The 25,983-nt window shown below is 41.9% G+C and overlaps 1 protein-coding gene across 1 annotated transcript in view; it reads right to left on the bottom strand.

The window, feature by feature from the left end:
- LOC309551042 (elongin-A-like) overlaps window positions 1-25,983 on the bottom strand; it is a gene marked incomplete at its 5' end in the record, with an annotated part of 96,374 nt that overhangs the window by 66,663 nt on the left and 3,728 nt on the right. Inside the window, 2 exons of the mRNA XM_082251483.1 lie at window positions 3,952-4,061; window positions 8,077-8,133. Of these exons, the coding sequence (XP_082107609.1) occupies window positions 3,952-4,061; window positions 8,077-8,133 (167 nt within the window). The remainder of the gene's footprint in view (window positions 1-3,951; window positions 4,062-8,076; window positions 8,134-25,983) is intronic.

The following is a 25,983-nucleotide window of genomic DNA, read 5'->3' as shown; positions in this document are numbered from 1 at the left end:
GCCGGATCCACTGATAGCAGGACGCCTCAGACTCATGTACGCGATTTTGTGCAGGAGGGCCTTCCTGCTGCTGTAGATATGCATGGGGCAGTCCTCAAGTGGTTAATGTGGTGGCTGCATTCGTTTCTCTCAGGCTTTTTTATAAACTTCCTGTCAGGCTGGAGTTTAAACAGGTCTGTCTTTCTTCACCTCCTTTACATTGCGGAAAGGGAGAGAAGCAGTTTGAGAAAAGATTGTTTTGAGCTTCCAGTTCAACTCCTAGGAAAGAACAAGAATAGTGCATTTCTGGCAAGATCCGCAGGTATTTTAAAGTACTTCCTGAACATGTTCCTAACCAAAAATAAATAAATGCAGCTACCATATCTAAGGACTAGCAAGCAGCAAAATATAACATTTTTGTGCTTTGGTTTAGTTATCCTTTATTGTACTGGAATAAAAATATTTAGCATTTACAGAATCCTCATTTTTTTCTTGATGGCTGACTGGAACTTCAGGAATTCAGCTCCTTTCTATAAAAAGTGAAGGCACACTAGGTGTCAAGTCCAACAAAGGAGCATAACACCTCCTGAATTTATCTTAGTTTATTATTACATCTGACAGGTTCATAGAACTCCTGAAAGACAGCCAGCACTTGTAGTGTTAGGGAGCCGGACGCTGGACCTTCTGGTCTACCCATCTTCAAACACTAGAATCGGTGCAGTTGCAATGCCCCTCCTTCCCCACCTCCTGTCCAATCACAGTAGCCGTTATAGAATGTGAAATACAAAGGCTTCTGTAAATGGGCAGCAGAGGGGAGGGACGGGAATAGCATTTGTGCGCTTCTCTCCTCAAAGTCTGGAGTGTATCCTTGGCAGAGCCATAAAGTTGTCAGATGTAAATAAAAGAAAGAAGTCCAGGGAGTGTCATGCACCTCCTTGGACTTGACTCATAGCATGCCTGCACTTTTTTTTTTTTTTCTTTTGTGTTAACACAAATTAGCTAATTTTCAGGAATTAAGCTATAACTAGGACAACATTAAAGCAGTATTAAACCGAAAATCAAAAATGTTACATTTTGCAGCTTAGGCCCCTTTCACACTTGTGTGACTTGTCCTGCAACTTGGGACTGCAAAGTCACATGACAAATCGTATTCCATGATTTCCAATGAGTACCGTTCATATACAGTGCCTTGCGAAAGTATTCGGCCCCCTTTAACTTTGCGACCTTTTGCCACATTTCAGGCTTCAAACATAAAGATATAAAACTGTAATTTTTTGTGAAGAATCAACAACAAGTGAGACACAAATCATGAAGTGGCACGAAATGTATTGGATATTTCAAACTTTGTTAAAAAAAAAAAAAAACGGAAAAACTGGGCGTGCAAAATTATTCAGCCCCTTTACTTTCAGAGCAGCAAACTCTCTCCAGAAGTTCAGTGAGGATCTCTGAATGATCCAATGTTGACCTAAATGACTAATGACGATTAATAGAATCCACCTGTGTGTAATCATGTCTCTGTATAAATGCACCTGCACTGTGATAGTCTCAGAGGTCCGTTTAAAGTGCAGAGAGCATCATGAAGAACAAGGAACACACCAGGCAGGCCCGAGATACTGTTGTTGAGAAGTTTAAAGTCAGATTTGGATACAAAAAGATTTCCCAAGCTTTAAACATCCCAAGGAGCACTGTGCAAGCGATAATATTGAAATGGAAGGAGTATCAGACCACTGCAAATCTACGAAGACCTGGCCGTCCCTCTAAACTTTCAGCTCATACAAGGAGAAGACTGATCAGAGATGCAGCCAAGAGGCCCATGATCACTCTGGATGAACTGCAGAGATCTACAGCTGAGGTGGGAGACTCTGTCCATAGGACAACAATCAGTCGTATACGGCACAAATCTGGCCTATATGGAAGAGTGGCAAGAAGGAAGCCATTTCTTAAAGATATCCATAAGAAGTGTCGTTTAAAGTTTGCCACAAGCCACCTGGGAGACACACCAAACATGTGGAAGAAGGTGCTCTGGTCAGATGAAACCAAAATCAAACTTTTTGGCAACAATGCAAAACGTTATGTTTGGCGTAAAAGCAACACAGCTCATCACCCTGAACACACCAACCCCACTGTCAAACATGGTGGTGGCAGCATCATGCTTTGGGTCTGCTTTTCTTCAGCAGAGACAGGGAAGATGGTTAAAATTGATGGGAAGATGGATGGAGCCAAATACAGGACCATTCTGGAAGAAAACCTGATGGAGTCTGCAAAAGACCTGAGACTGGGACGAAGATTTGTCTTCCAACAAGACAATGATCCAAAACATAAAGCAAAATCTACAATGGAATGGTTCACAAATAAACATATCCAGGTGTTAGAATGGCCAAGTCAAAGTCCAGACCTGAATCCAATCGAGAATCTGTGGAAAGAATTGAAAACTGCTGCTCACAAACGCTCTCCATCCAACCTCACTGAGCTCGAGCTGTTTTGCAAGGAGGAAGGGGCAAAAATTTCAGTCTCTCGATGTGCAAAACTGATAGAGACATACCCCAAGCGACTTACAGCTGTAATTGCAGCGAAAGGTGCCGCTAAAAAGTATTAACTTAAGGAAGCTGAATAATTTTGCACACCCAAATTTTCAGTTTTTTATTTGTTAAAAAAGTTTAAAATATCCAATAAATTTTGTTCCACTTCATGATTGTGTCCCACTTGTTGTTGATTCTTCACAAAAAATTACAGTTTTATATCTTTATGTTTTAAGCCTAAAATGTGGCAAAAGGTCGCAAAGTTCTTGGGGGCCGAATACTTTCGCAAGGCACTGTATGTGTGACTTCAAGTCGCAATGACTTCCAAGTAGTCACTTCCTGCACTACTTTGGTCTGACTTTGATGCGTTTTGAGGTCCATATACCTCAAGTTTACACAGGCATTGCGTCAAGTCCTGTCAAAATCGAGGCAAAAATTTGCGGCAAATTCACACGACTTTTAGGTCACACAAGTGTGAAAGGGGCCTTACTGATAATTGCATGTGGTGGTTGCATTTGTTTCTTTACTTAGGCTTTTTTCCCCTCTGTTTTCACATAGTGATCTGGCCAGTGATACACCTCCTGTATTAGAGTGCCCCCGCTCTGGATGAATGAGCACAGGGTGCACCTTTGGACAGCAGCATATCAGTCTGGGGGGGAGAGGTAGATGTACTAACAGATTTAGATACACTAACAAATTGAAGCCAAACTCCACCAAATACCTTATAAGCAGTTACAGCACACACTTTTTTTTTTTTTTGGGGGGGGGGGGGGAATAAAGGTTTTACTCCCCTGCTAGTGTTAAATAGTTTGTCTCATCTCTGTAATGAACACTTCTGCTGGAGAGTGTGTCCTTTTGAAAAACAACAGACTTACTGGTTGGATCACCAGACAAAAATAGAAGAAAGAAAGCCTTATAAAAGAATGAATGCAGCCATCACATCTAAGAATTGGTAAGCTGCAATGTAATAAAGGTTTGCTCTTGGGTTCAATATCACTTTAAATGAGTAAATCACATTTGATCCTGGCCTGCAGAGAAACGTGCTGCACTTTAGCAGATGCACAGGAGTGTCATAAATTTAATGGCAACCCCACGCAATGACAGCCATAAAGTGATCTTGAGAGAGCCAACTGCATGGTGCTTAATGGTGCTGCAAAACCATGCGATTCAGTGCAGTGTGATTTCTGAAAAAGGGTCGCAGTCCTTTTTACAAATGTCTGAATGGAGCCTAAGGGTCCCTAAAAACATATCTAGTGGTATTTTCCGTTTAGAAATTTAGGCAAGGAGGTTGTATTTATTATCCTCATGGGCTTCAACAACAATATCCATAACAAATACTCTTGTATTATGCATCTTTGAAGACAAGAAAGGTGAGACTAACAAATGTGTTAAAACTATATTTTGAAGTACCAGATAATAAAGCATAAACCAGTACAAGGAAAAAAATACTTACTCCTCAACCTCAGGAACCAATTTCTTCCACTGATAAACAATCGATTTAGCAAAATCTCCCACTTCAGTATGTTTTCGGAAGCCATTTACAGTTTTGCCTACTCCAGTTTCCTTATGTAAATTTAATTAAAAAAAAAAAAAAAGTTAACCTGTGCAATTCAGATGATGTTCAAAGCATTAGTCATTAAAAGGGTATTGTGCGTTACCTGCTATTCCTGCTTGTGTACCAATACAACAGGCTCCACAAACAATTCCCTTGTGCTTGTAACTACAGCATGTTTAGAGGGGAACTTATAGTGGATGTAAACCCCCACATACACCCAGTGAAGTAAACAGCATCAGATGATACATAGAAATAAAACCCCTCTTCATATATTATTATTCTTAAGGATTTCTATAGCGCCAGCAGTTTACGCAGCGCTTTACAATATTACATATATAAATTTTACATGCATATCTGCTGTCTTCAGCTTTATAGATTTTTTAAAAAATGCACAGGGTGTTAAGAGATTTTCTCTTCCTGTTCAGCACTGGGAGCATAGTGAAGCCTTACACTGTGTGCCAGCTGATTGGAGGAAAGGCACCCCCCCCCCACACTCCACGTAGGCAGAAACATAAAGAGGTCTGCTGTGACAAAACAAACTCTCTGCTAATTTATTTATAGTAACCTCCCACACAACAAATGTCAGCCTGGTTTCTCAGTTGATGGAGAACTTGTCAGAAGTTATGCTGAAGAATGGAGCACGAGAAAGCCACAGGACTCAGGGCTTTGGAGAGCGATAAGAAAACACTACAGATAGATGTGCTTAGGTCAAATTTCATGACTCAGGTTTACATCCACTTTAAAGCTGAAGTTCAGGTATGGTTGTTTTTCTGCGTAGTTATATAGGTCGAGCTTGGACCAAAAATGTGCATGCTCTATACTTGGCAGAACCTGTAGAAGCTGGAAATCAGTATAGTAGTCTCCACTACTACAGTGATCGCCATCTTCCAGGTTCTATTGCCTAGCGGCTGTACAGTAAGCTCAAAAAGTTGTTCACTCAGCACAGGAGTCATTCACAGAATGCCTTGCATTTTTTTTCAATTAATGCAGGGTATTTACTGATTGGTTGAGGTAGAGGTAATTTCAACACCCTGCCTTTCTACCTCGTCCAATCAGAAAAGGATTTGCATTGGTTTGAAAAAGTGCAAGCTCCTCTTTGAATTGTGCCAATGCCGAGGACCGGACCTGTAAGCCTCCACAGGGATAAACCAGGTATGACACATGCATAGTTACATTGGTCCAAGCTGTGCCAATGTAACTCCCCGAAAAAGCCATACCTAAATTTCAGCTTTAAAGGCAAACTGCTAAATGTCCAATCCAAATACAAAATTTGCAAAACATTTGGTAGGCAAAATATATAATCCAAACTCTCCTGCCAGACAGCATGGAGGAGGGCACAAGTAGGTGGTAATATTGCCAGCTTGGTTTTAGAAAGATTTATTTTGAGGAATTGGTGCAACATCAATGTTGATATATCAGTTAGTAAACTAGTAATGCAAGAGGAGACTGAAGGAGGGAGGTGAGGACTAGAGACAAAGATTTGGGTGTCGCCGGCATAGTGATGCAGTAAAAAAAAAAAAGGAAGTTCTAAAGGTCACACATCCCAGCAAAACTCTGTAAGGAGGTGTATGACAGTCTCAGCCTGGGTTCCAACCAGGCCAAGTCCCCAACGTATTTCACTCTAACCCGGAGTGTAATCATGGAGATTATGCTCTGGGGTGGAGTTAAATCCAATAGGGGCATGGCCTGGTTGGAGCCTTACTCAACCTTGAGCTGGGACAAGCTGTCCTTGTCAACACTCCTAGAGGTTGGTCATGCAAGAGGACCTGGTAGAGCCTTGAGCAGCACCTGTAATCTTTGTTATCAGCATAGAGATTGTTACCTCCAAAACACAGTGTACACGAGCGTACATTTCCCTGAATAGACTCCATTACTTCTGTATGATAGCACAGTTCCACTTACTGGATGAACTAATTTGGACTAGAGACTGGTTCAAATGGTTACGGATAGGTATTAGGTGGTTCCACAGGTAAGTGGCGATACCGATCTCTTTGGAGGCTTGGTTTGCTACCTTGCTGGTACGACTAAGCTGTCGCTTTAGTAGTGTAGCAGTTGTTCCAGGCCTTGTACCTGATGTGGGTCTGCCATTGTTACCGGTGAAACCTCCAACACTTTTGAGTTGTGAACCCAGGTGTGAGAACTTAGACAATGACCATTCCGGCATCTTTGGTTTGTTTTGTTTTATTTTATGTAGGGGATGGGAGAAGGGAATGAGTGGGATACTCCTCTGGCTCAACTAGGTACACTTTGGGACACTTGAAGAAAAATGTCTGTTTGCGCTGTCTTGGCGCCAGCTGAATGCCGGCCAGCGCTTCCTGACGCCCAAAGACACTGTAGTACTGAAACTGTGCTGGAACCTTGACTTCAGCTCAGAAGATCCAGGACTGTAGAACACTTGACTCCTGACTGCTTTAGCTCAAAAGTTACTGAACAGCTCCCTCCAGCCCTGCACTGGCTGAGGTAGCATTGAGTAGATACTTTTGCTGCTGTAACTCTTAACTTGTACACTTCCCACTGTACACTGACTCTTCAGGGCCCAAACTACAGGCGCCCCCTTTAACACTTCAGGGTCCTCTACCTAGGTACCCCCTCTAATACTTCAGGGTCCTCTGACCAGGCACCCCCCTTTAACATCTAGCTGACTCCAGGATCCCTAGAACCTTCTCCGGAGTGGTCCCCCCTGACTCTAGGCAGACCCCCAGGGGCAGTCCATAGTAATCACGACCTTTGTAGGCTTTCCTGAAACTGGACCCCTCTCTCTCTCTCTCCGCTGGTTCTCGGCACTCAGGATCCCCTCTGCAGCTCAGCTTCACACTCTTGATTCCCAGGCTGCCACCCGGGACACCCGCTTCCTCGGACAGGAGGAGAGACAGCCGTACTCTCCCTCCTGGGACTGTGTCATGCGTTCCCTTCAAACTTATACCCACTCCCAGAATCCTCTGCGGCAGAATCTGCCTTCTGGGGTAGATGCAAGCCTGACTGAGCCACTGATTAGGTTTCCTCCACTGCCCTATGAGAATCCTCTCACAGAGCCAGTGGGGAGACTCCCCTCTCAGTAACCTCATATGGGAGCCATGACAGTCCAGCTGAAATCATGGCCCTGCTGTTAAGCAGCCAAGGCCCACTATACTTTACCTACCTTAGGGTGGAGGCAGCACTGGGTCAGTTATATAGATATAGGAGCCTGCTGGAGTGCAGAATAAGGCAAGCATTTCTTCGCCTAAACATGAGCAATTACCCTTGCAGTGTAGGGATGCTCCCGTGCAAGAGTATTTTCTGGCACAGCCTGGAGATCAATTTTAGCTCGGCCATGCAGGGTTTATATAATAATAAAATATAAAAAGACAGTCATATTTACTATTTTTAATTATTTTTTTTTTATATAATATATATATATATATATATATATATATATATATATATATATATATATATATATATATATATATATAGCTAGCAAGGGTAGCAGGTATTCAGGAGCTGAATTTCTGAAGGCTGGGGAGCAGCATGCCAGTGTTTCAGGACATGAGCTGCCAGAAAAGTAAAAGAAGAAAAATAAGTGGGATTGATTTATTAATACTGGAGTGTGCGAGCTCTGCAGGTAGCCAACCAACGTCTAACTTCAGCTTGTTCAATTAAGCTTTGACAACATAACCTGGAAGCTGATTGGTTTCCATCCAGAGCTGCACCAGATTTTGCACTCTCCAGTTTTAGTAAATCAACCCCAGGGACTCCTTTTACAGGTATGCCTTATTGCCATTTGACTCTGTAATGACAGGTACACATTAATAAGTTGGATACCAAATGTATGGTTATTATACGTTTGGAATGTTCAATTACATGGAACTTAGAATGGATATAGCTAGTCATCAAGGTTTCTCTTCATACCTTTGGTTAGTTTCCACTGGTAAAAGGACATTCAGTTTGTAGAAGTTTCCTATTCTACATTTCCTAAGTTTTGTACACCCAAAAAAGCAGACTGCATTACAGTAACAAACATGGAACATTTTTGTTATCACTTACCACAAGAATTTCCAACGTAATGTCAAGCTCTTGCAAGCTTTTGAGAGTTTTGGAAATCTGTTTTTGAATAGAAGACAGACAAGTTGTGTTATAGTAGTTACCCCAAAAAAAAATATTTTCTACCGATATAGACCAACATTTTCTGTTCTTTGTCTAAACAGGCAAGTATGCTATAAACAAGCTGCTCCAAAACGTCATTCACTCTCAAGACTGGCAAAAGGGGCATTGTTCTATTTAATTCTGTATTAAGTGGTATGTAAAAAAAAAAAAAAAAAAAAAAAAAAACTATGCATTAGGTGTGGTATAACCAGAGACCAGGCATATAATCTAGAAGAGCTTTTTTCAACAACGGTTTCTTCTGGGGTGCCTTGGCAAATTGCCTAAAAACTGCCCAAAAATTGTATACAAGCCAGTAGATGGATGAAGCCTGCCTCTTAGTTTCACAATGAAAATCTGTGATTGTGTGTACTATTACAACCTTCAAGCCACCAGCGCCCTAAGGACCAATGATGTCATCTGTTGACAAAGAGGACATTGGGGTGCCTGCACAGCATCCTTTGCTCCTCTCTGTCACCACTGGGTCACGTTAGCAGATCAAGAGAGAAGAGAAACACTGGAATACTGATCAGTACCAGTGTACAAAGGTGTGTTTGCTTTGGAAGGATAAATCTCTAAAGTTGGGAGTTCTACATGTGAGGATGTTGCTGCATTTTGTAAAACTATTAGCTTAGTTTTTGACATTTTAAAATGGGGTGCCTTGAGATTGTACAGAATTTTCAAGGGGACCTTGACTGAAATGGGTTGAGAAACACTGATCTAGAACACCGGGAAGACTGGGAGTCCTAAACCTCTTTAGATATTACCAAGCCATTCAACTTGCTCAGCTACCAAAATATTATGCTAATAACGAGACACCATTTTGAGTTAAAATTAGAAGAATAGCACTTTCTAATCACATCCTTCTGTGGCCACGGCCCACTAAAAGAAGCAATGTATAGAATCCTATAAGGAGACACTCTTTGTGGCTCTGGAACAGTCTTAAAGAGGCAGTAAATACCACTTGATGACTTGTACCTACAGGTAAGCTTATATTTAAGCTTCTGTAGTTATAAGAAACATCTCCTAAAAACTTTCACCGTTGCAGCCAGTGAGGTCACTGGTGCATGCGCACTGTGCTCTGAAAGGACGGCATACTGAGTTGAGCGATTATGGCTCCCGTGCACATGCGCAGGAGTGACGTAATCAGGGCTTGACCAGTCAAATGCTAGAGCCCGCAAACCCAGGAGCAAGACTTGGGAGGTGGAAATTAGTCAATCTTCTGTGCATCCCCAGTGTTTCAGTGCAGATAAGTGGAGGATTAGCATAGTAGCAGTGGTCTCCAAACTTAAGCCCTCGTGTAGGATGCTGTCCTTTGTTTGCCTTTATCCAGCCCTTGGGGCACTGTTCCTCCCATTGATAGAAATGATAGGACACTATTTTTCCTCCTCTCACTGATACCAATGATGGGACTCTATTCCTCCCACTGATGCCAAAGACAGGATACTACTCCTCCCCTAATACTAAACATAGGGCACTATTCCTCCCACTGACACCTGAACATTTTTTACTTCCACAGGCCAGTCAGTCCCCCTTAAGGTCTGAACAAAAAGTAAAGTGGTCTTTGTTTAGAAAGATTGGAGACCCCTGGTATAGCACACTGGTTGACCTGCTTATTGTTCATGGGGTCATTCATTTTAGGTGAGTGCGCACTGGCATCAGAGGGGGTGTGGGGGAGGGAAGGGAGGAGTACAGTGAGTGAAACTTATGATTTGTTGTGTGTTTTGACCTTTTACACCTTCACATGTGGAGTCAAAGTTACGGCTGGCCTAAAAGGGATTGTTAATTTAAAAAGACAAAAAAACAAAAAAAAAAAAAAAAGCACAATAGGTTTATACTTGCTTGCTCTGGCATATAACCGCCCCAAACCTCTTCTTGAGTCCTTCATCGGCACTCCTGGCTTCTCTGTGGGCTCTTTGCATCTATTGACACAGACAGCGGGACTCTGCCCCACCCCCTCTTCAACGGCTTTGATTGACAGCAACGAGAGCCAATGGCTCCTGCTGCCTTAGCAAAGCCTGTGAGACCAGGAAGTAAGGGGAGAAAAGAACTTCAAACGGGCACAGCGCTGGATCGAATGAGGTCTCAGGTAAGTAAAGGGGGGCACTGATCTCCAAACTATGGCCCTCCAGCTGTTGCGGAACTACGCGTCCCATGAGACATTGTAAAACTCTGACATTTACAGACAGGACTAGGCATGATGGGAATTGTCATTCCTCAACAACTGGAAGGCCACAGTTTGGAGACCTCTGCATTAAGGTAAAAAATGTTTAGGCTTTAGAACTACTTTAATGGACTAAGCACATCAGGGTGCAAAGTGCATCTTGCTAGGTATACAGAAATGTAGACACTGTTGTCTAATTAATAATTGAAAGCAATTACAGTTCTGTGTTAATTAGGATTTGCCAGTCACTTCACTAATTCCTAGACCTGACCCAGAAAAAAAAAAAAAGGCATACAACATGCCTTGGTAATTATTGGAGGGGTGCATATAGCTCCTGCTGCTTTCAATAAAATGCTGTGAGAGAAGGGAGCAGGGGGAGGCCCAAACTGTGGATGTCATTGGACACACAGAGTAGCGTGGTAGCAAGCCTGCAGGTATGCCCCTCATAGCAAGTAGCCTGCAATGGGGGCACACAGAGAGAGTATGAGCCTGTAGCGTCAGGGGGGACCCAAGAAAAGGAGGTTCGGAGCTTCTCTGCTCAAAACCATTGAACAGAATAGGTACAGTAGGTATAAACCTGTAATTTCTAAAAAAATCTAGCCAGTCTTTACAATCACTTTAAAATCCCAATTTTCATGAATGAAAATATTGACAAACATAGGGCGAGGTTGTGACCCTCTCTCTTCAATGTTGAAAATGATCAGCATCATCAAAAGTAATAACTTTTTATAAATTGGAAATTCGGAAATGAAAACATGGGATTTCTCATTGGATACTCAACCAGGCAGACATACGTAATCACTAGAGGAGAACTTACTGCATAAAGCAGGGGAAACCGTACCTGTATGTCCAAAAGTGTAATGTCCTATAGAAAATCTATCAATGGATTCAAATAAAAAAAACTAATCTGACTGGGTGATGCATGTTATTGCATATAGATCCTTCTATTTGCTTTTTGCATGGCTTCAGGCTATTATGAGTCACAAAATGATCTCTCTTCCATAGTACCATGTTCTAGAGACCCTATGAAGAATTCTCTTGAATAAAAACATCACTTGCAATTTCATTGAATGCATCATAACCATGTGGCTTCCTATTAATTAACTGGATATATACCTGTACATGATTATACAGTATATTTCTAAAGCATTCATGTCAAATTATACTGTCAACGTGTAGGCATGTTAACTAGATGGTAATAAAGGCCCATTACAAGCTTCTGACATTGCTCACTAAAATAATATTTTTCTTGATGGTCATATTTTCACAGTTACTGATCCTTTTCCAGCAATTATAATTTGAGTGGAGGATAACATTTGAGGCAATTGTACACTTCAGATTTTGAATAAAACTCATGCTGTAAAAAGCATCCATTATGGCATATGGTCAAAGACCAGTCAGGTATTAACAGAGCTATTATGTTATTAAAGGACCACAACGGTTTTGAATGGTTGGGTTACAAGCATTTTTTTCTACTTTTTTTTTTTTTTTTGTCTGCACAAGTTTTTGACACATGAAGCCAAATTTAATTAGTGTGCATCCTGTGATATATTTCACAAAGCCAGCTGCAGCACCAATGTGATGCTGGAGGAGAAATAGCAAGGCATTTACAAATTCACACATCACTGGAAGCAGAAGTATGCTTACTAGACAGAGTGCAAGGCAAACTTACTGTGTTAAGGTACAGGAAACTAACTGTATATAGAAACAATATAATATTGTTTGTATGCTTGTAGATGCATAGTTGGTTGGCTCTTAATGGTCTTCCCTTACCGGGTATCCTTCTGGATCCTAAGATACATTTGTGAGGACTCCAGTGTACGGTTATTGGGGTAGTGCTGGCCCCAGATGTATTAAGGGATGATCCATATGATAGGATTACATATAATATGAACCGTGCAGACAGATAACTGCTATACTGTTGTATATTTCTGTAGGTTCCTCTTTTACATGTGATCCCATCCCACGCAAGTCATTCAAAATTTAAAAAAAAAATCAATCAATCAGGGCCTTCAAATGTAATAATGACCATTTTATAGATAAGGCGGTTAGCATATAAAAGAAAAAAACATATTTGTATTATGTAGAATGAGTGGGACACTCCTTTGGCTCAACTATGCACAATTTGTTGGGGACAACTGAAAAATGCCGATTGGCGCTGACTTGACGCTGGCTAGATGCCGGTCAACGCTGGTTGATGCTGGTTAACGCTGGCTTGCTGCCTGTTAACTCCAAACTGACTTTGGACTGCTTTCTCACATAAAGACGTCTTCTTGGAGCTCCCTTAAGCACTCCTTGCTGAGGTAGCTACTTGTACTACTGCTGCACTTCAGGGCCCACACCGACACCCTCTTCCTCTCACTTCTCTTCAGGGCTTAGACACTGGCGCCCCCTTTCTCTAAGCCTTCTCCACAGGTTAGCTGGCTCCCGGATCCCTCTGACTTTCTGGAGTGGTGTCCTCTCCTAGGCAGACCCTTGGGCGGTTTCAAGTACTCACAACACTGTTTTTGCCCGAAACTTCTGCCCAGCAGCTCCACTCGGTCCACAGCACTCTGGATCCCTCTTTCTGCAGCTCAACCTTCGTCCTCTAGGCTGACTGCCCAGGACACCTTCACTATCACTGACAGGAGGAGAGACAGCCGTCACCCTCCTCCAAGGACTCTGCTTCCCGCCAAAGACGCCCTGTCACATGCTCCCCTCAGACTTGTAACTCATCCCAGGGTGCATTGCAGCAAACTCCGCCCACTGAGATAGCCATAAGCCCTGGTGTGCTATTGGCTAGGTTTCCTCCACTGTCCAATAAGAGCCCTCATTGGAAACAGTGGGGAGACTCCCCAGGCACAACAGGTCAGACCTGGAAGCATGTGACAGCCTAACTAAATGGTCAGGCCCCCCTGATATGCAAACAGGGCCACCCATATTCTTTTTTACTAGCACCTACCTAGGAGGGTGCTACACATGTCGTACAAGAATTTTCATTCATCATTTCTATCCTCAGTTCCGACTTGCTGTGAAACATCAAGGAAAACGGGCCAATTGTTCGCCGAATTTCCTTATAGGGTGTACCCAGCTTAGGGGCAAGAATAGTAGCACGTTTAACATTTTCATTTAAATGTGCATTTTACAGTGGGAACCGCAATAAACCTCCATAAGTCAATTCGCTGTGACATTTTTAGCTATAAAATGTTTGTAGACACATACAAGTTACATCTCATGCAAAATTGAAGAAGCAACTTACTACAAGGGGCACATTATTTTGTTAGTTGGGTCAATTTTCCTGCCATTTTTTATACTACTTTATTCTGATGCAACTTCCCAGAAAGCATTCACCTACTCTAGTCTGTTGATCCTATAGCATTTGCCAGATTAGGGGATTCTCCCAAGATTTGCCACTGACCCACCACTTCTAATAGGTACATATTTGCCTGCTTAATATTCTTGCAGTTCATACCGAGCATGTGTACATTTGCTGGAACCTTACCATGTTTGTAAACTAGTTCCTTAGTGTTACAAAGCAACAACACTTAAACAGCCTTAAACAGTTATAAAAAGTTACCCACAGTTATTGTTCATCATAAACACCCTTTAAATTGCCCATGTTCAGGGCAGATTTACTTGAAAACAGCCCTGGTTTTTTAAAAAGTAGAAAATCATAGAAAAACTGCCATGTTTCGTATGAAAAACTTGGACAGCCATGTATGGGAAGGGCCTCTTGTTCTCTAGGAAGGATGGAATGGCTGAGTGCGCAGTGAGCTCAGTAGCTATGTATGGGAATACCAGTGGATATAGACAGCTCAGTTTACTTTGAGCTATAAATGGGCAATGCAAATGCCATCAGCTAGATGGGTAAAAACAGGCTGACCTCACAAACCTGGATCCAAAGTGAGTGAATTGAACAGCAACAGATGTCATCTTCCCTTTTACTGCAGCTTCTTTTTTCTTTCCATGTGTCACAAATGTTATCAGTTCTACAAATTCACCACGCTCATAGCCAGCAGAATTTGAGGATATACATTCTCTTTTTCTAGTGCAAGAATTGTTACACAAGTACTTTATTCTTCTGCAATATGGTAAAGCCTTAGGCATAGCTGTCAAGATGACTAAAAAGAACTGCACATAAACTAAAAACTGCAAGATTGTTTGGAAAAAAAAAAAAAAAAAAACTGGGATGCATGGCTTTCGACGCATACTGGAACAGAGTATATGCCAAATAGCAGGAAGTGAAAAAAGAAAAAAAGAACAAGCAAACAAAGTTTTTGTGTTTTTTTTTCTTTTAGTAAGATAAAAATAAAATAATACATATTTTAGGCATGTGGGCAGGCAGATAATTACATGTGTATATACACCTTTATCACCAAAGTGCCTGGATACAATCAATTGCACACAATCAGGGGTGTTGCCCATAACAACCAGCCTAAAGCTGGTACACACTATACAATTTTCTTTAGAATTTTCTTTCCTTTAAATTTACCAAAACCATATAAATATGAGGTCAAACCTAAACACTTTCAATTTGTATGCAATCAGGCAGGCCCTTACACTACATAGTTGAAGGTCGATCTAAAGGAAATCTAACAGCAAAAGTCGTATAGTGTGTAGCAGCCTTACTCATTTTACAAATAAAAAAATAAATAAAATAAAACAAAACAGCGCAATAATAGGTAATATATAAAAAATATAAAATACTGTATGTTATCTGTACAACAAATGAAAAAGCAAGGCATCGTCTCACTGAACAATAAGAAACAAAATCTGGTTTAATAGTATTAGGGAGTTCTGGAGGAATGCTTCGGTCATCTTAAACAGCAGATTTGTAATCTTAATGGCTTTGGAAAGAACATTTGAAAGCGCATATTAAACTGAGATATCATCTTGTCCTGCAGCATGTAAAATTACACATAGCCAGGAATACACAGTGTGCTTTACAAGATCCAAAATTCCATTCCAGCAGCAAACTATAGAAATAGATACAGCAGATACGATGAAAGCAACTACATTGACCATCAGTTTTATTTAAAAGCAACTCAATTTATCATCAATAGTAAAAGACTACTGGTGAAACACAGAAAAATCCAATCACGCAACTCTTCAATAAGTATGTATGTAGAGGTTTCAAGGCCATTTTAAAATAAATATCAATTCCGATTTGCAATCCCACAATTCAAGTATCTACAAGTATTATAAAAGGGACCAATGGCAGTTTAATTTATTTGGTTAAAGCCCAACTACAGGCATCTGGAATTTTTACAGACTGTGATGAGGCTGTGGTTGTACTTTGTGAATGGCAAAGGAAAGGGATGGGGTAGAGGGAACAACACTAACTAGTGCCCATCATTGACAACGCCTAAAAAGGGGAGTTAAAGGATACAGCTCCCAATGTACTTTATGGCAGCAGGTGAATGGAGATTACCAGAAAACATTAAAGGATTAAAAGGAGACTATACAAAAAAGGTAAAAAAAAACACAAACAAACCGTAAAAATGAAGATGGCCTGAGATTTGGAGGAAAATTAGCAACTGCCTTAGCTCTACTAGGGCACTGGCTCGTAGAGTTGAAGGTAACTGATCTGTGATTGCAAAGACATCAAAGGTGATAAATTCCACTGCGCTTTAGAAGATATTCAGGAGATCAATGTGATTCTAAGGCTAAGTTCACTCTGGCATTAAAAGCAGGCGTTAAAAAACACCCTACAAACGTCTATGCACAAGATACAATGGGCAGCACATAGTGGTGTTCACACTATCAAAACATGAAGCACTAGCATTGCTTCAAAATAAAAGCCTCATGTCAAATCAGGAGGCATTTGAAGCCTTTTAACGCCTCCAATTTAAGTCTATGGTAACACTTCGCAAATGCTCCGGCAGGCAGTTGCAGAGCAGTTGTGGGGCGTTAAGATCAGCTTATTAACTGTATTAGAATAGGTGTTTGTGGAGCAGTTTTAACGCACCTTAATGCTCTTCAAACGCATCAGAACTGCCCATAGGGCGTTTGGGAAGCATTTTGAACACCTCATTAACGTTTGTAAAACGTCAGTCTAACGCCCATACTAAAGCGCATTAAAAAAAGCTTACTGCCCATACTCACTCTATAGGAGCATTTAAGTGTTAGAAATTTAGTCAAGTGTGAACAAGCCATAAATACTTTTTTTTAGTTATGTATGTGTAGTAAAAACCAAGAGAAAAAAAATAAAAAAAAGGGAGGCACATGGTAAAATCTCTGGGTTAAGTAGATAATATCAGTTCACATATGACCATTGTCGCAGGATATAAGCTTCCACAGACAGTGAGTTTTGACACCTGAAGAATTGCCCACAATGAATCACAATGCTTGGGAGAACCAGCAGGTGAATAGGTTCACAAAAGGAGCATCTAGGTAAAATTAAGTCATTGTTTTGTTTTCCAATTTTTTTTCATCAAAGATAAATACCTACACAGCCCATTCCAAAGAATAGCTCCAGTTCAAGGAATAATTATATTTCATTTTGGTCACTGACCAAAATGAAGGCAAGGCTTTAAGGAAGGTTAGGCTTTAGGGAAAACAAAAAACAAAATGGAAACTGATTAGAATGGTTTCTATGCAGAACTTTTGCACTCTCTGGTTTTAGTAAATCAACCCCACGGTTACTTGCCAGATCACTAGGCGAAAAAAGGCTAAATGCTTAAAAAGAAAATAAATTAGTGATCGACGGATATCGTTTTTTTAATGCCGATATCGATATTTTGGTCATGGGTTATCGGCCGATATTTTCGGACATGTAAAAAAAAAAAATAGATTTTATTTTTTTTCCCAAAAGGTACTCCTTGTGGAGGGATCTGGCTGTTTAAAAGACCCCAAACCTCTCCTCGTCACTGAAAAGCATTCAAAACGCCAAGTTTGGCTGTTTTGAATGCTGTCAGTTTTTTTAATTCGGCGCAGAGTACCCGGAAGCGATGTCATGACATCACTTCTGGGTTTTTTTACATGGAGACCAGATCAGAGCCGAATGATCGGATCTTCTCTTCGGCGGCGGTGGAGGTAGGATGCCCGGGTCTCCCGTTGGATGGTAGGATGATCGGGTCTCCGATGACGTAACCCGGAGGCGGCGTCCATGACGTCACTTCCGGGTTACTCTGCTGCAAAAGGCGGCAGATTTAAAAAACGGCTGTATGCAAAGACGCCATTTTCGGCGTTTTGCATACATGAAAGTGTAGTGGAGGGGTCTAGGGTCGTTTAGACCATCGATCCCTCCATAAAGAGTACCTGTCACTGCATATTGGTGTCACAAGGGATGTTTACATTGCTTGTCACAGCAATAAAAGTGATCAGATTTTTAATTTTTTTTTAAAACCTGTAATAAAGTTAAAAAATTTTTAGCCGCCCCCGTTACCGTTAGCTCGCGCACGAAAAAAAAAACGCATACGGAAGTCGAGCCGCAAATAAAATCACTGTTCAAACCACACGTGAGGTATCGCCGCGATCGCCAGAGCGTGAGCAATAATTTTAAAAAAAAGAGCTACACTCTAACTCTAAACTGGTAACCATTAAAAAAATTTAAAGCGTCGCCTATTGAGATTTCTATTGACCATAGTTTGTCGCCATTCCACAGGTGTGCACAATTTTAAACCGTAACATGTTGGGTATCTATTTACTCGGCGTGACATCTTCTTTCACAATATACAAAAAAAACGGGCTAACTTTACTGTTTAGTTTTTTTTAAATGCAGTGAAATGTGATTTTTCGTAATTTTTCCAAGAAAATGGCGTTTTAAAGACCGCTGCACAAATACCGTGTGACAAAAAATATTGCAATGACCGACACTCTCCAGAGTCTTTGCTAAAAAAAAATATATATATATATATATATATATATATATATATATATATATATATATATATATATATATATATATATATATATATATATATATATATATATAAAGTTTGGGGGTTATAAGTAGTTTTCTAGGAAAAAAAAAAAATGATTTTAACTTGTGAACAAAAAGTGTCCGAAATAGGGCTGGGGCTTAAGTGGTTAATGTTTATTAACATTAAAGGATCGTTCACACCTTACCTGCATGAAAACGGATAGGAAAACCGCACAGCTTTCACTTGCAGGGACATCAGTTTCCCATCATGTGATTGTGATGAATGATGGATAAACTGCTGCAGTAGTGCACTCACTGCAATGATTTTAAAACACTACTGCAGTCAGTGGAAAACTGCTAGAAAAAAGCTAGACAGTGGATTGGACAGGATACTAGTACTACTACACGTTTCAATACTCCCAGTTAAATAGAACAATATTATAGTGCAGAAAGCATAACATTTCAGCATGTTCACCTGTAAAACGGTTTGTTTTTTTCACATATTGCTGCCACTTCACTAAGGCTGGCCATACACTATACAATTTTCTTGTTCAACTTTCCTTTAGATTTACCAAAACCATATAATATAAGTTCAAACCTGAACACTTTCAATTTGTATGCAATCAGACAGGCCCTTGCACTACATAGTTGAAGGTAAATCTAAAGGAAATTGAATAAGAAAAAATTGTATGGTGTATGGCCAGCCTTACACGCTCACTTGGTACAGGAGAAGAAAGGAGCAGAGAGGCAAGTCTTTTGTAGCGTGCCTCATTTTCTTTCCACCACTTCTGTCAATTACTGGTTCCTTCAGATAGAAATGAAGTTCATCATCCAGGCTCATTATTGCAGATTCAGAAGAATCCTCCGCATGAGGCCCCAATAAAACACTGCCAGCACAACATTTTTAATCTCTTCATGCTTCTCAAAACATATCAATGGAAGCTCTCTGGCTTGACAGACCATCACTTAGAAGTTGGAGGGTGTTGTGTGCCATGCAACTGAGGTCTGACACATCAGCCAGCCACATTGCTTTCCGCTTCCGAGTCTTCAAGCATACCTAGAAACATTTCTCTACTGTACTCAGTGTGGGATCCTTGCATCACTTTTAACACCAATTGCCTCTTTGTCCATCCGCTATCAATGAAGTGGCATGTAAGATTCATTAGTGACTATCTATCCTGACCAGCAGTCAGTCGTGAATGAGAGTGAGTTGCCAGCATTCTCTGGTTGCAGCATAGTCTTTACTTTCTCAACAACCTTTTAGTCCCCTGAATCGTCCCCAGCATTTCAGTTTGATAAAAAAACTTCTCACTCTTCAGTGTGTACCTTTGCTCAACTATGGACATCAACCACTTAAATCCAGAGTTAGACACCATTGTAAATGGCTGGTTATCAGTAACCATCATCTCTGTGATTACTCTGTCCAGCAGTTGGGATCTTGCATCTATATTTATCCACCCGTTTTTTTCTTTTTTCTGAAAACATCTCTTATTGTTGCCTGGGATAGTGGAGGCGGTATTTCACATTGTGATTCATTTTGTTTCTGTGCTGCATGATATAATTCAACATGATGAACTCTTAAATTGGCCCAAAGATTTGACATATTTTTGTTTTTTGCAGTTACTGATCCCATGCTTACATTGTTTGTGCATGTGTTGCACACTGCTGCTTTTCCTGGAGATGGTTGAGACAAGAAATAGTCCCAGATCACACTTTTACTTTTTCTGTCTGCATCCATCTCCATTGCAATTTGAAATAGACAATATAAAAAGGTTAAAAAAATGCTGGCTGGCTGCTGGCATCCTACTGTGGGTGGCTGACTTGCTGGCACCCTGAGGTGGCTGCTGGCTGGCTTGCTTGCTGGCACCATGTTGTGGGGTGGCTGGCTGGCACCCTGCTGTGGGTGGCTGGCTTGGTGTCACCCTGTTGTGGGGTGGGTGGTTGGCACCCTGCTGTGGGTGGGTGGCTTGGCGTCACCCTGCTGTGGGGCGTTACCCTGTTGTTGGTGGCTGGCTGGCACCCTGTTGTGGGGTGGGTGGCTGGCACCTTGCTGTGGGGTGGCTGCTGGCTGGCACCCTGCTGTGGGGTGGCTGCTGGCTGGCACCCTGTGGTGGGTTGGTGGCTGGCGACTGGCAACCTGCTGTAGGTCGGTGGCTGGCACAGGGGCTGTGGGTGGCTAGCTGGCACAGGGGCTGCTGTGGGTGCCTGGTTGGATGGCTGCTTGATGCCGGGTCCATGGACGCTGTCCAAGGCGAGGGAGGCGGCCTAAGAAGGCATAATGTGTGTAATAGGCCCAGCGCATGGAGACACATTGAGCAACACACGCAATGACGGCAAGTTCCGGGGCTGATACAGATATATCGAGAAAAGTGCATATCGGTCCTCCGATAGTCAGCTTTGCTGATAATCGGTCAATCCCCAATTCCCACCTCACTAGGGTTGCCACCTTTTCTTCAAGCCAATCCTGAACACTTTAGCAGCGCATGGCATTTTTTAGTAGTATACACCAGCCTTTTTCAACCAGGGTGCCTTGGCAAAATGCCTAAAAATTTCCCCAAAATTGTATACAAGCCAGCAGATGGATGAAGCCTGCCTTTTAGTTACACAAAGCCACTGGTTTACATTGTGCACCATTACAACCTTCTATCCACCGGTGTCCTAACAACAAATGACCCTCCCCTGCCCCTCTCTGTTAGAATTGGGGTCACATTAGCTGACTGACAGAGAAATTGAGGCAAAACATTGGAATACTAGTCAGTACCAAAGTGCAAAAGTGTATTGGATTTGGAAGAATAAATCACCTCTATCATTGGGTGTCCTATGTGTGGATATGTTGATATATTGTGTAAAACTATTAGAATCGTTTACATTTTAAAATGGGGTGCCTCAAGACTGTTCATAATTTTAAAGGGTACTGTGACTGAAAAAAGCTTGAGAAACATTGGTATAAACTATAGGATTGTAAAAGACCTGGGACACCTTTGGGTGCCCTGAGGAGTAATGTAGCACGCATAGCAGGCCGCTGTGAACAGTGGGTGTGGCCAAAGTGTGTTAACAGTTGGAGGTGCTAAAAAAAAAAAAAAAAAAATCATTTTTGCAGCCATAAAATATGCTTAGATTGCTGTACCACACACACACACACACACACACACACACACACACACACACGAGTTTCACAAACATGTACAAACCTCAGCGCAATAATTAAAAAAAATAAAATAAATAAAACTCTTCTGTTACATGTGATATGTTTTGCATACACTGAAAATAGTCTGAGAGCTAACATTTTATATGAGCCTACCTCCATGGCGTATAAACGGGGGGGGGGGGGGGGGGGGGGGTGGTCCGCCCTGGGTGCCACAGAGGACTAGGGTGACACCCGGGGCTGGCCGCCTGACTGCCTCCACACACAGAAGAGCGGAGCAGGAGGAACTGTTTCAAGCAGGACCTCCTAGCAACCAATCACCTGCTCATTAACTAGCAAAGTTATCTCCGGCAGTTCCCACTGTTTATTCAGTGCTGGCGAGTCTCTCTCTTCTGCTTCAGACACAGTGCCTCCTACTTCGTTCTCCTCCGAATAAGGTGGGAAGGGGAGGAGCGGGATTGTGTAATGTAAAGGGTTCCATGGGGGGCTGTATAATATAAAGGGGTCCATAGGGGGGCTGGATAATGTAAAGAGGCGCATGGGGGGAGCTGTGTAATGTAAAAAGGGTTCAGAGGTGTGAGGGGATTTGTGTAATGTAAATGGGTTTATGGGGGGCTGTGTAATGTAAAGGGGCCCAGAGGTGCAGCGGCTGTGAATTGTAAAGGGATCCAGAGGTACGGGGGCTGTGTAATGTAAAGGGGGGTCTTCCTACATTTTACCCGCAGTTATAGCTGCAGTCCTATAGATTTCTATTAGGTTGTGTGTTTTTCTCTGCATTTTCTGAAAGTGCACCAAAAGTCCCGCATGCTGCATCTTTGGAAATCTTTTGGGTTCTTCAGTAATTTTTTTGGGGGGGGGGAGGGGGGGGGGGAGTGATACTAGGTTTTACTGCACCAGGTGACACCAACCCTAGTGACACCACTGGACGTAGCACACAGTAAGTGTGCCACTGCCAGTTACATGTATTTCTGTCTGGCGCCTCAGGTCAGTCGGCGAGGAGGGGGGAGTGGAGAGAGGAGGAGTCTTTCGAGTTCCAGGCCGCAGTGTGCAGAGGTGCTACATGCGATGTCCCTTGACGACACGTCAATGTGCGGTGCATTGCCTGCCCGCCTGGGGGGGGGGGGTGCAAGATATAGGACCTGCCCCGGGACCCAAATGCTCTAGGTACGCCCCTGGCCTACCTTAAGGACAACCTTCATTAAAATTAACTGCTTAGCAACCAGCAACTGTTAAGACAACGAACACTATGGAGAGTTGAAAGGATGTACACTTGTAGGAGTAATGTGGATGGGATGGGGGGGGGTTGGATAGGAGGGGAGAGGACTTATGCTAGAAATAGGGGTTTCAGTATATAGTGTATGTATATAGAGCAGGAAACAAAGGCAGAGTGCAGGGGTTGATGGTGTGCAATGCACAGAGTGCTGCAGTAAGTGTCAGGTTTAGGATACATAAACAGAGAGCGTGTAGGGGGTTTAGGCAGGGGCATGTCTACCACGAGGAAAAACAAGGCGTTTGCCTTCGGCGGCATTGAAAGAAAACCCTGGCTTACAGCAGAAGTCCTCTTCCTTCCCAAAACGCCCCCCCCCCCCCAGTACATATCTGACCACCCTCATCCCCATCACCCCTCCAAATATACACCATTTTTAACTGGCCTTCTTCACCCCCTTTCCTGTGTCCTCCTCCACCTTTCTGCTAAGTATAGGACAACTTCACTGCATCAAAGGGACGATGGACAGGGCCATGTACCATCAAATCTTGGGTGAGAACTTCCTTCCCTCAGCCATGGAATTGAAAATGGGTCGTGGATGGGTATTCCAGCATGACAATGAACCTAAACACACGGCCAAGGCAACAAAGGAGTGGTTCAAGAAGAAGCACATTAAAGCTCCTGGAGTGGCCTAGCCTGTCTCCAGATCTTAACCTAGTAGAAAATATGTGGAGGGAGCCGAGTTACCAAACGTCAGATCGAAACCTTGATGACTTGACTTGGAGAGGATCTGCAATGAGGAGTGAGACAAAATCCCTCCTGAGAGGTGTGCAAACCTGGTGGCCAACTTCAAGATACGTCTGATCTCTGTGATTGCCAACAAGACTTTTGCCACCAAGTACGAAGTCATGTTTTGCAAACGGTTCAAATACTTATTTCACGCATTAAAATGCGAATCAATTTATAAAACTTTGTTGAAAGTCTTTGTCTGGATATTTTTGTTGTTATTCTGTCTCTTACTGTCTCTCACTCTCATTTACGGTATATGTGTTGTTGTGGCAGCTTATAATCTTATAGACCAGTTACAATTAGGAACAAATGTCAAACAGTGCTTTCATTTTTTTAGGAAGACTCTGCTCTGGCCTTTGGGGTAAAATTACTCCTACTCACTTGCACTGACACCAACGTTGATGCAAAATTTCTCCCACTGTCACCAATAATGGGACACTATTCCTCGCCACCAACATGGGGATACTATACCAGAGTTTCTCCACATTTGTTATGCAAAAAATATGCAAAATGTCAAGGCACCCCAGTGTAAAATAGAAAAAGGAAATACTTATCAAATGGGAACTCTTACACCGTGATGATGCACACAACAACCTTGATAGAATTAACACATCGTAAGCCCCTCCTTTACATCAAAGCCATTTCTATAGATTATAGTACCCCCATCACATAGTCCTCTCAACCATCTTTAAAGCAGAGAAAATTATGTCTTGTGCTTGCAACCCCCCCCCCCCCAAAAGGAACCCAAATGACAAAATGATGGAGCACTAGGTTTACCGATGAAGACATTATGGGGCACTAGTTTTTTTTTAGTGGGGCAATACTCCTCCCACTGGCAAACAGTGGAGAACTATTCTTCCCACTGACACCAATGATGAGGCACCATTCCTGTAACCAACACTAACAATGAGATACTACTCCTCCCCAGACAACAACGGAGCAGTAGAACTCCCACTGATATGAACAATGGTAAACTATTCTTTCCACTGACACTAACGAGGCACTATTTCTCCTACTGACACCAGTGCAATGTGTCTTTGATTGCTTTTAATAAGCCCTGGGGCACAAATTCTCACCGTGATACCAACTGGACAAAACTCCTCCCACTGAAACCATAAAGACCCTTTCTCCCACTGACCAGAATGATGGGGCAACTATTCCTCATTAAGTATGATCGAACGGTTCGGGTCGACCATTGGTTCGACCCGAACATTGGGTGATCGAAATTCGGCCGAATTCCAAAATTTTTGCGGTAAAAGTTTGGAATTCAGCCACCAGAACCGCAATGGGACAGGAACTGGACTTTAAAAGCCTGTGATTGGCCCAGAAACATCAGTAAAATGTGATTGGAGTGACTACAGGGTCCAGAGGCCAATCAGGAGTGAATACGCCCCCCAGTATATAACATAGCTACGCCAAACCTCTAGCACTATAATACAGAGGCTGTGGAAGAGAGTGGAAGCATTTGTGTTTCTTCTGCTGCTTGTAAAGATCCAGTGTCATTTTGTAATTATTAGTGTGAGGAAAGGGATATGCAGTGTAGTTAGGGTACTATATACCACTATAGTTAGATTCAAAAATCTAGTTTTTGTAGGGATAGCTTTAAGTGTCAGGGTGACCGTAGTGTAGTTTAGGGTGAACTGACTCTGCCATGTCAGGGTGACCCCATTATGCAGATTCTGGGTTAGGGGTATACACAATTATATATATATATATATATATATACACACACATACATATACACACACATATTATTTTATATATATATATATATATATATATATATATATATATATATATATATATATATATATATATATATATATATATATATATATATATATATATATATAGTGTAGATGGATTAGAAGGTGTTGCCTTTAGTAGTACTTTAACCCACTTGCCAACCGTCCCACAAAGATTTACTGTGGCAGGGCAACTCGGCTGCGCGTAATCATGTAGATCTACGCGATTATGTGCACGCGGTCTCAGCTCGATCGCTGCTGGCCTCCTGCGATCTTCAGAGAAACTGACAGGAGAGCCGCCTGCCTATGTAAACAAAGCAGACGGCCCCCCCCCCCCCCATGGTTTGTAAGCACATTTAGGCATTCATTTAACCCTTTGATCACCCCCAGTATTAACCCCTTCCCTGCCAGTGTCATTTATACATTAACAGGGCATATTTAGAACTGATTACTGTATTCGTGTCACTGCTCCCCAAAGTGTCAGAAATGTCAGTTAAGGGTCTGATCTGTCCGCCGCAATGTCGCAGTCCCACTAAAAGTCGCAGAGCACCGCCATTACTAAAAAAAATAAATAAATAAAAAGTCCAAAACTCTATCCCTTAGTTTGCAAACGCGATAAGTATTGCGCAAACCAATTAAAATACGCTTTTTGGGATTTTTTTTAACAAAAATATGTAGCAGAATACAAATTGGCCTAAACTGGTAAAAAAAAAAAAAAATTTTTATTGGGAATGTTTTATAGCAGAACGTAAAAAAATAGTGTTTTTTTTTTTTTTCAACATTTTTGCTTTTTTTTTTTTTGTTTATAGCGCAAAATCAAAAAAACGCAGAGTGGATCAAATGACACCAAAAGAAAGCTTTATTTGTGGGAAAAAAAAAGGACATCAATTGTATTTGGGTACAGCGTTGCACAACTTC

This window comes from Pelophylax lessonae, assembly GCF_965119305.1.
Source record: "Pelophylax lessonae genome assembly, chromosome: 3".
NCBI lineage: Eukaryota > Metazoa > Chordata > Amphibia > Anura > Ranidae > Pelophylax > Pelophylax lessonae.
Note: the sequence above shows the minus strand (reverse complement) of the source record. Positions and strands in the feature narration are given on the sequence as shown.